The following is a 10769-nucleotide window of genomic DNA, read 5'->3' as shown; positions in this document are numbered from 1 at the left end:
GCGCCTGGGTGGCTCAGTTGGTTAAGCGACTGCCTTCGGCTCAGGTCATGATCCTGGAGTCCCGGGATCGAGTCCCGCATCGGGCTCCCTGCTCGGCAGGGAGTCTGCTTCTCCCTCTGACCCTCCCCCGTCTCATGTGCTCTCTCTCTCTCATTCTCTCTCTCAAATAAATAAATAAAATCTTTAAAAAAAAAAAAAGAAAAAAAGAAGGATTAGCATCCTTAGTATATAAGAGCTCTTACAAATCTGTAAATTCCCCCAGCGTATGCTATTCTTTTAAAAGTCATATAGGTTGGAACTCTTTTTTTTTTTAAAGATTTTATTTATTTATTTATTTGAGAGATAGCGAGCATGAAGGAGAGGAGGGGCAGAGGGAGAGGGAGAAGCAGGCTCTCCGCTGAGCAGGGAGCTGGATGCGGGGCTCGATCCCAGGACCCTATGATCATGACTTGAGCCAAAGGCAGATGCTTAACCAAATGAGCCACCCAGGTGCCCCTACGTTGGAACTCTTAAACGTTGTTGCTGAAATGTAAAATGGTGCAGCCATTTTGGCAGTTTCCTAAAAAGTTAAACACTAATTTTATCATAAGATCTAGCAATTCTATTCCTAGGTATCTTCCCAAGAGAAACGAAAGCATGTGTTCACACAAAGACTTGTAGGCAAATGTTATAGCAGCATTATTCGTAATAGCCAAAGACTGGAAATAACCAAAATATCCATCACCTGGTGAATGGATCAACAAAATGTACATCCATATGATGGAGAACTATTCAGCAATAAAAAGAAATGGACTACTGATATATGCTACAAGATGGACAAGTCTCAAAAAAATGCTCAGTAAAAGAAACACAAAAGATCCATACTGTATGATTCCACTCATTTGAAATTCCACTCATGGTCCCAGTAGACACCATCTTTAGAGATAGAAAGCAGATTATCGGTTGCCCAGAGGAAAGAGTGGGAAATGGTTGCAGATGGGCCCAGGGAACTTTTTGGAGTTACACAACATTTCTAAAACAGGATTGTGGTGATGGTTGCACAACCCTGTAAATTTGCTAAAAAACAATCACTGAATCGTATGCTTAAAACAGAGAATTTTATGCTATTTAAATTATGTGTCAATAAAGCTTTTTTTTTTTAAAGTCACCTAGGTGTCCTCAGGGGTGCTTTACACCTGGAGCCCTTGCATCTACAGGGAAGAGAGCGTCCCAGGAGGCAGCTGTAGGGCATTCTTGTCTTCTTGTTGCTCCTATCATTTCACCGTGACTAATGATGTTTGCTGGAGGTTTTTGGTGGCTTCAGGTTAAAGAAGGTCCAAGTTTGGGAAGAGTTTTTTTAATCATGAATAAGTATTTATTCATACCCTTAGTAATAACCACTCTCCTGACCTGTGATCATTTCGTCGGTCTTCTTTGTAGCATTACCACCCATGTTTCCTCCAACAGCGAGCGTAGTTTAATTTTTTTGAAATTTTTATATGAAAGGAATCATGCAGGATGAATTCTGTCTGATTACTTTTCCCTTTTATCTACTTTTTATGTGAAATGCGTCTGCGTTCTTGCTGTATATTTTTCATTGTCATCATCATTGTATTACATTGGGTGAACGTACTACAAGTTAGTTATCCACTCTTCTACTAATGGACATTCGGGTTTTCTTAATTCGGGGGATATTTCAGACAGTGCCACTGGGAGCATTCTTGTATATCTGTTAGTGCATGTAGCATGAATTTTTCTAGGGCTGCAAATATGGGTCTTTGAGTATGTGTGTCTTAAGTTTTCTTAGGCAATGCCAACTCTTTTCCGTAATGGTACACTTCCACAGCAGGTTATCAGAATCCTGAGTATTCTGACCTTAAAATTTTGCTGGTGTGTGGTGTTTCCCACTGTGGTCTTCTCTTTTCATCTTTCATTTCTAATGAAATTAAGGACCTTTTCATGTGTTTATTGACCATGTGGATTTCCCTTTTCCTGTCTTTTGGTTTTTTGTTTGTTTGTTTTTACAGATGTCCTTTTTTCTTTCTCTTACTTATCTGCATGAATTCTTTATATACTGGAAAACTAATTCTTTTTCCATTATACATATTGCAAATATCTTATATTTCCTGTGGCTTCTTTTTTTCTTTCTCTCTCTCTTTATGTGTTATTTAATGAACAAAAATTCCTGATTTTAGGTTAATTGAATTGTGTGTGAATTTTTTGTTTTGGCTTTTCGTGTAAAGAGCATATAAAAGGAAAAAAAAAAAAGAGCATATAAAAGGATTTTCTTTTAAAAATATCCAGGGGTAGAGGGGCATCTGGGTGACTCAGTTGGCTAAGCGTCTGCCTTCGGCTCAGGTCATGATCCCAGGGTCCTGGGATTGAGCCCCTCATGGGGCTCCCTGCTCAGTGGGGAGTCTGCTTCTCCCTCTCCCTCTGCTCCTCCCCCACACTTGTGCACTCTCTTTCTTTCTTTACTCTCTCTCTCTCAAATAAATAAAATCTTTTTTTTAAAGATTGTATTTGTTTATTTGCCAGAGAGCCACCCAGGCACCCCAAATAAATAAAATCTTAAAAACAAAAAAAATCCAGGGGTAGAATTCACCAGTGAAGTCATCTGATCCTGGACTTTTATTTGTTGGGAGGTTTTTGATTACTGAATCAATCTCCCTAATAGTAATCGGTCTATTCATATTTTCTATTTCATCATAACTCAGTCTTGGTGGTGTGACAGTCTTTGTCTTTTAACTGAAGCATTTCATTCCACTTGCACTTAATGTAAATTACGCATATAGCTGGTTTACATCTGTCATGTTACTGTGTGTTTTCTCTTTGTTCCATTTGTTCTACATTTATTTTTCTTACCTGTTTTGCCCTCTTTTATTTATTTAAAGATTTTATTTATTTGAGACAGAGAGAGAGAGCGAGCACGAACGGAGGGGAAGGGGCAGAAGGAGAGGGAGAAGCAGACTCCCTGCTGAGCAGGGAGCCCCATGTGGGGCTCAATCCCAGGACCCCGGGATCATGACCAGACACCTAACCAACTGAGCCACCCAGGCACCCCTGCCCTCTTTTTAATTGAATATTTAATTTTTTATTGTCCTGTTGCCCCCTTTACTAATTTAGAGGTTATATGTTCATTCATATTTATATTCTCTCGCTCTCTCAGTTTATCCTAGAAATAACAACTTGCACATTTAGTTAATACACATATATACACACCCAAATGAGCATATCTACCTGGTAAAATCTGAATAAGGTCTGTGGATTATACCAGTGTCAGCTTCTTGGCTTTGATACTGTGCTATAGTTTTGCAAGCTATTATCACAGGGAGAGGCTGAGTGAGGGGTACAGAGGACTTGCCTGTACATTTCTTTGAAACTTCCTGTGGATCAAAATAAAATGTCATTTTATTATAATGTTATGTTTTACTATAACATTACCATTTTAATCATGTTATAATTATTTTTAAAATCAAACCTTTCAAAATCTAAAGTTCATAAAAACCTCTCCCTCCTCCTGGATTCTGTAAGAACCTTAGGATCGTTGCCTTGTCTTTTACGTTTTTGTTTTTTGACTCTGCAGGGGCATCATTATTAATGTTTTATATAGTCTGCATTCTTTTACATTTACCCTCGTATTTACCACTTCTGTTGTTTTTCCTTTCTTTTCTCCATAACCTTCCCCTGGAGAATGTTTTCCTTCTTTCTATTATACATCCTTTACAGTGAGCATGCTGGTGACAAAGAGTTTCTTGTTTTTTGAAATGTCCTTATTTATCCTCAATCTTGAAAGATATTTTTGCTGGGTGTAAAATTCTATTTTGGCATTTTTTTCACTTCTACCATACTAAAGACATTATTGCAAAGTTATGGTTTCCATTGTTAGTGAGAAGTCAACTATCAGTCTATTCAACAGTCTTTTCAAAGTATGTTAGTCTGGGCTCTCTGAGAAGCAGATGCCAAGATGGGATTAAATGTGCAAAGGTTTTATGAGAGGAAGTTCCCGTGTCAAGGAAGCAGGAAGGGAGCTGGGTAAGGCTAGACAGCTGTCAGGTCACGATGCAAGTCCTACCTCAGGTGAAGGGAGGGAAGGTCGGGTGGAGTTTCCTAGACTGCCATGCCGTGGAAGGAAGGCTCGGGAGCAGTTAGCAAAGGACTCTTCAGGAGGGAAGTGCACTTCTCAGGCCATCAGAGATTGCCTAGTGGAAGCCAGAAAGACAAGGGCAGAGGGCACTTCACAAAGAGGGGACTGAAGGATGAAGGTGATGTGACCCCTTACGCTCTTGGTGAATGTCACTGAATTTGTAGGACAGGCGACAGTGAGAAGCTGTGGAGATGTGGCCACGGGCGTCAGCCAGGGGTTCAGCCAGGTCTGCTCCACAGCTCAGGGCTTCCCTTCCTCTCCCCTGTCATCACTGCTTTGGGACTTGTTCAGAGCATTTCTCTGGGGCCTTTAAGGGTACTGTGGAGTCCCTCCCACAAGGACCTTTTTCTCCTAAGAACAGCCATTTCCACCACATCTTTAAGTGTATTCTGGTCATTGGGCCCAATCTTGTGAATTAGAAGCAAGGGCTTGCTGTCCCTTTAAAAATACAAATTAATTCATTTTTCATAATTTTTAAAAGTAATAACACGTTCACTAGGGCGCCTGGGTGGCTCAGTTGGTTAAGCGTCTGCCTTCAGCTCAGGTCATGATCCCAGGGTCTTGGGATCGAGTCCCACATCGGACTTCCTGCTCAGTGGGGAGTCTGTTTCTCCCTCTCCCTCTGCACTACCCCCCCCCAACCTCTATGTGCATGTGCGCACATGCACTCTCTCTCTCAAATAAATAAAATCTTTAAAAAAAAGTAATAACATGTTCACTGTAAAAATATGAAAACGCAAACCTATAGAAAAAGAACAAACGGGCACCTGGTAGGCTTAGTTGGTGGAGCATGCAGCTCTTGATCTTGGGGTTATGAGATCAAGCCCCATGTTGGGTGTGAAGATTACTTAAAAATAAAATCTTTTTAAAAAATGAAAAAAATAAAATAAAGAAATGATCTCTAAACCCCAGCCTAGAAGTGACCGTTCTGAATATCTTATTGGAAGCAACTGTGTATTCTTTCTTGTATGCATTTCTTTTGCATTCCTTAGATTGTCCCGTCATATGATTTACCCTGCATTCGGTTAATGTGGTGCACCACACTGATGGATTTGCATGTGGTGAACCATCTTTGCATCCCAGGGGTTAGTCCTACATCGTCCTGGTATATGATCCTTTTAATGTGCCATTGGAGTTAGTTTGCTATGATTTTGTATTCTGCGTTTCTCTATGATTAAAAAATACTTGTCAACATTTTTCTGGCTGGATGACATTCCATTATACAGACAGACCATTCCCTAATCACTGAATACGTACATTGATTGTGAGTCAGTATTCATGAACATTTCTAAGACTCTAATTCTTTTTTTTTAAAGATTTTATTTATTGGAGAGAGAGAGAGAGAGAGAGCGCATGAGCAGTGGGGAGGGACAGAGGGAGAGGGAGAAGCAGACTCCCTGCTGAGCAGGGAGCCCAATGTGGGCCCTGGGATCATGACCCGAGCCAAAGGCAGACACTTAACCAACTGAGCCAACCAGGTGCCCTCTAAGACTCTTAATTCTTATTACTACTTTGCCTTTCAGAAAGCTCTACAGATTGACACATCCCTAGCAAAGGGTGAAGGTCTAGGTCTGGACTCCCAATTGGTCTCCCATTCTCCTAGTTTATAAATGAGATTTCTCTGGAAGGTCTGATGGCAGTAACATGAAGTCACTTGTGCTGTTGGTATAGTTGAAAAATGACCTGAATGCCTTATTATTTTAATTTTTCAAAATGTTGTCTATGTTCCCCCTCCTCTTTAGGGAGAGACCAACAGGATTATTGCCTCCCACACAATGAACAAAAACTCATCCCGGTCACACTGCATTTTCACCATCTACGTGGAGGTGAGTGCGAGCTCCTTGAATAGCCCAGGAGGGGCGGCCGAGTCTCACGGGGCCGGCTCTGTCAGAAGCTTCTTCCTGTGATGTCTCACCTCTGTTTGGATGTTTCGTAGGCCCATTCACGGACTTTATCAGACGAAAAGTACATCACTTCCAAAATTAACTTGGTGGATCTAGCGGGCTCGGAAAGGCTGGGGAAGTCTGGGGTAAGTGGGTAGCGGGAGGTTCCTTCCCAACAAACCACAACCCTGTTTCCGGCAGAGCGGCTGTGCACATGGGCCGTCCCTCAGGGGGCATTTGTTTGTGTTTTGTTTTTTTTAATTTTTTTTTATATATATATATTTTTTTATTTATTTGAGAGAGACAGAGATAGTGAGATAGAGAGCACAAGTGGGGAGGAGAGGGAGAAGCAGGCTGCCCACAGAGCAGGGAGCCCGATGTGGGGCTCGATCCCAGGACCCTGGGATCATGACCTGAGCCGAAGGCAGACGCTTAACCGACTGAGCCACCCAGGCACCCCCCTCAGGGGGCATTTGTGAGCCCAGTCCTCAGCTAGGCACACTAGAGCACGTGGGCTTGACCCTGTGTTGCTGGGGAACAGAATTACACATCAGCAGCAACATAGTTGCGGTTCCCACCTAATGGGATTTTTGTAAACGTTGAATGAGATGATGGCCCCTAAATTCTTAGCAAGGTGTCCGGCCCTCAGTAAGTGCTCAGTAAATGCTCTGTGCTAGTGTTAGCATTTCTGTGTATGAAGGTGAGTGTTCACATGAGTCTTTCATCTCTGATATTCATATGAATGTGAAGAGTAGCATAAGTATTCACAGGAGTATGCAGTGAGCATTTCTATGTGCATTTTTTAAAAAGATTTTATTTATTTTATTTTATTAATTTTTTTTAAAAATATTTATTTATTTGCGAGAGAGACAATGAGAGACAGAGAGCATGAGAGGGAGGAGGGTCAGAGGGAGAAGCAGACTCCCTGCTGAGCAGGGAGCCCGATGCGGGACTCGATCCCGGGACTCCAGGATCACGACCTGAGCCGAAGGCAGTCGCTTAACCAACTGAGCCACCCAGGCGCCCCAGATTTTATTTATTTTAGAGGTAGAGAAAGAAGGAGAGAGAGAGAGCATGTGCGCGGGGAGGGGAGGAGCAGAGGGAGAGGGACAAGCAGACTCCATGCTGAGCACAGAGCCCAACCCCACGCTCAATCCCACAACACTGAGATCATGACCAGAGCCCAAATCAAGAGTCAGACACTTAACTGACTGAGCCACCCAAGAGCCCCTCCTATGTGCATTTGTTTAAGTGTTTTTATGTGTATGATAGCCTCAGGATGATTTCCTCAAGTATCTACACAAATATTCCTGTGCGTATTCATGCTGGTGTGACTCTTAAGTGAGTATTCATATGAATATTCATGTAAGTATTCATATTCATGTGAACGCTGCCATGAATGTTTTTTTTTTAAGATTTTATTTATTTATTCGTAAGAGACAGAGAGAGAGAGAGAGGCAGAGGGAGAAGCAGGCTCCCCGCTGAGCAGGGAGCCCGATGCGGGACTCAATCCCAGGACCCTGGGATCATGACCTGAGCTGAGGGCAGACGCTTAACCATCTGAGCCACCCAGGCGCCCGCCATGAATGTTTGCATGAGCATTCCTGGGAATGTTAGTATTAGCCCGAGATGGGATACAATCCCAGGACATTAAGAGGAGAGCTGGCTCAGGGAAGGAGGCTCTGGTCTGGCCACCCACCCGCTGTGTTCTCCCCGGGGCAACCTCCCTATTTGGTGTGAAGTGGACCTGACCTTTGCTTTGTAGTCGGAGGGCCGCGTGCTGAAGGAAGCCACCTACATCAACAAGTCGCTATCATTCCTGGAGCAGGCCATCATTGCCCTCGGGGACCAGAAGCGGGACCACATCCCCTTCCGGCAATGCAAGCTCACCCACGCCCTGAAGGACTCATTAGGTGCGTGTGCGGTTGGTATCGGGGAGGAGGGACAGGCCTGGCCTAGCTGCTGCTGGCGATCATGGACTTGCTCCCTTCCGCTGGCCTGCACTTCCCTGCAGCCTTTTCTCGGTGACCCCAGACACAGACAACAGCATGCGTGGTACCTTCTTTTGTCACCCACGGCGTGCAGTGCTGTTCCCTCAGAACCTTGGCTGGAGCTTTTGCCTCTGTTGGGAATACCTTCTCCTTTCCCCTCCCTAAACCTGGCAGAATCCTTCCATGGCCTTCAAGACCGGGTGGTGGGCCTCTTGCATGCAGCCTTCTCTTCCCCTACTGTCTCCCTGACAGAGGCCCGGGGCCTCTGTCTTTTCATCCTTGTGTCTCCAGGCTTTCGTGTTGGGCCTGATGGCACAGTCACGGGTGTCTGATTGTTCATGGAGTGCCGCCGGCAGCAAAGCCCTGGCCCACAGCCCTCTGCCCTGCCCCTCCCTGCCCCATTGCCATCTCTCCTCTGCTGTTGCCCCCCGCCCCTTTTAGGTACATCCAGTGGCCTCTCCCCTTCCCTTCCCTCCTCCAGCCTCGTACATGCTTGGATGTGTCCCTTGTGACCCTGCCTGTGTCAGCTCGGGTGGCCATAACAAAACACCACAGACCTGGGGGGCTTGCACAACAGACATTTATCTTTTACGGCTCTGGAGGCTGCAAGTCCCAGATCAAGGTTCAGCATGGATGGTTTCTGGTGAGGACTCTCTTTCTGGCTTGTAGACGCCTGCTTTCTTGCTGCCTTCACATGGTCAAGAGAAAGAAAGAAACGAGAGAGGGACCAGAAAGGGAGACAGAGTTCTGGTCTTTCTCTCTTATAGGGGCACTAATCCCATTATGGGGGCTCTGCCCTCAGCACCTCATCTAAACCTGATTACCTCCCACAAACCCCCTCTCCAGGTGGGATCACATTGGGGGATAGGACTTCAACATAGGAATTTGAGAGGACACAAACACTCAATCCAAAACAGACGCCCACCAGCCTTAAAGGACTCTCTTGGCAGAAAACCCACATGGTTCGTGGCTCTTCTGTGTCCTGCTTTCTGCAGGGGGAAATTGCAATATGGTCCTCTTGACGAACATCTATGGAGAAGCTGCCCAGTTGGAAGAGACGGTACGTAAAGACAGCCCGTGTGGCCTAGTTGGAATCCTTCTCACGGGTTCCAGGGCTAGGTAAGGGTGGCTCTGGGCTGGCTAAGCTGGCATACTTAGCCATAGACATTGTCAAGAGGGAAGGGATCCAGGGGATGAATCAGCCAAAATTGCTGCGGGAGGCCCAGGCAGGATCCATATACCAAGTACCAAGGGGCAGAGGCTGTGTTGAGGAGGAGACAAGGCAAGAAGCAGGCAGAGTATGGGGGACTGTGTGAGAGTTTCGCAGGGGGCAAGGACCATGCTGCCTGGGGTGCTGCTTCTGTGAATTGGGATCTAGGACAGTGGATTTCTTGTTCTTCTTGTAATTACACATTTGAAAATCTTAGAAGCACCATGTGGTTATAAGGCCTGTGTGAGCTGACACGTGACAAGCATGTGCTGTGTGCAAGGTGGTGGGGGGTACTGGGAAGAGCAGCTTGGTAGAGGTGAGTTATCTGTGGCCCGAGGCCTCAGAGTTCCTTGCCATGGCCCTCAAGAACGTGAGAGGCCCAGATGAAGGAGCCTGTTAGGGGTAGCGGGACTTTTCCTCAAACTGGGGTGAGGAGGGTGGGCACCGAGCCGGCTGGGGTTAAAGGATGGGTGGTACAGAAAGCAGAGATGCTCCTGGCAGAGGGGACTGTGGGCCGGAAGGTGTGGGCCTTGCGAGGAACATCTGGCCACTGCTGGGGGGGCCTGGGAAGGGGAGGGCGAGAACAAACAGTAGCAGCCTCGTGGGTGCAGGTGGCCAGGCTGATGCCGTGGCTGTTCCACCGGTTGCTGGGGTGTCATGGGGTTTGAGTAGGGGAGGGCTGTGGCCAGAGTTGTGACGCAGGGAGATTAACCAGCCTGCAGGGCCCAGGTGACCTGGGAGGGGACAAGCTTATGAGAATCAGAAGCAGTCATATGGGCCCTAATGGCTGAGGCGGTGACGTAGGTGAGCTCACGCAGCTGGGCCCCCTGGCGGGGGCTCCCTTCTTCCTCTGAAGGGCCACTCACCATAAATAAGGCAGATTTGGAAAGCTCTCCATAGGCATTTTGTTTTGTCAAGTGTGGGTGTTTAGGGCAGGCTTCAGTCATCTGGAGAGTCCACTTAGGCGAAACAGGTCCTTTCTAGGCACACTGCAGGGCCTCCCAGTTTCTTGCATTAGGAACCAGCCCTGCACGTCCAGAGAGGGTGCCCTGGGACTCGGGAGGCCGGGAGGGAGCTCCTGCTGACGTGCAGCCAGCATCCCCAGAGGAAGGCTTCAGGATCCTCCCAGTCTCAAAGCATGACAAAGCACAGGTGAACCCCAAGAGGAACTGTATGAAAATCGGGCCTCCTGACTGCCTTGTTGAGAAGTGCCCTCCAGGACAGCGGAAGGCCCCTCTCTCTCCTTATCCCCACCCCTGAGATGGTCACCGCGCAGGAAGCAGCTCTCCTGGTACCTGCCATCCCCAGAGCTTTGTGACCCAGGGCGGCGCCCGCAGAGCCCAGAGCTGCTGTTGGAGGGGCCTCAAGGGTTTGGGACAAAGGCCTGTTGGGGTGTGGAAGCTAATGATTCTCTTTTTCAAATGCTTTAAAACTTTCACACAGTTCCTGTCAAGGATCATGTTGCTTTATTCAGTGACACTGCTTGTGATATGTGTGGGAGTAGATGCAGCGAGGGAGTCCTGGCCGAACTTGCTGCTGTGCTCGGAGCAGGAGAGCCT

General features: G+C 46.4%; 1 protein-coding gene across 17 annotated transcripts in view; it reads left to right on the top strand.

Moving 5' to 3' along the window:
- Nucleotides 1-10769, top strand: part of KIF9 (kinesin family member 9) — a 54419-nt gene that overhangs the window by 12363 nt on the left and 31287 nt on the right. For 11 of the 17 annotated variants that reach the window (XM_081801130.1, XM_081801127.1, XM_081801087.1 and 8 more), the window contains 4 exons: nt 5869-5952; nt 6063-6155; nt 7775-7922; nt 8996-9060. In XM_081801130.1, coding sequence (XP_081657256.1) covers nt 5869-5952; nt 6063-6155; nt 7775-7922; nt 8996-9060 — 390 coding nt within the window. Of the gene's footprint in view, nt 1-5868; nt 5953-6062; nt 6156-7774; nt 7923-8846; nt 9061-10769 lie in introns of those variants that run through there. The other 6 variants (XR_014139579.1, XM_081801099.1, XM_081801185.1 and 3 more) reach the window with 4 other exon arrangements.

Source organism: Leptonychotes weddellii, chromosome 1, assembly GCF_054177405.1.
Source record: "Leptonychotes weddellii isolate Sample4059 chromosome 1, ASM5417740v2, whole genome shotgun sequence".
NCBI classification, from domain to species: domain Eukaryota; kingdom Metazoa; phylum Chordata; class Mammalia; order Carnivora; family Phocidae; genus Leptonychotes; species Leptonychotes weddellii.
This window is presented reverse-complemented; position numbering and strand designations above follow the sequence as displayed.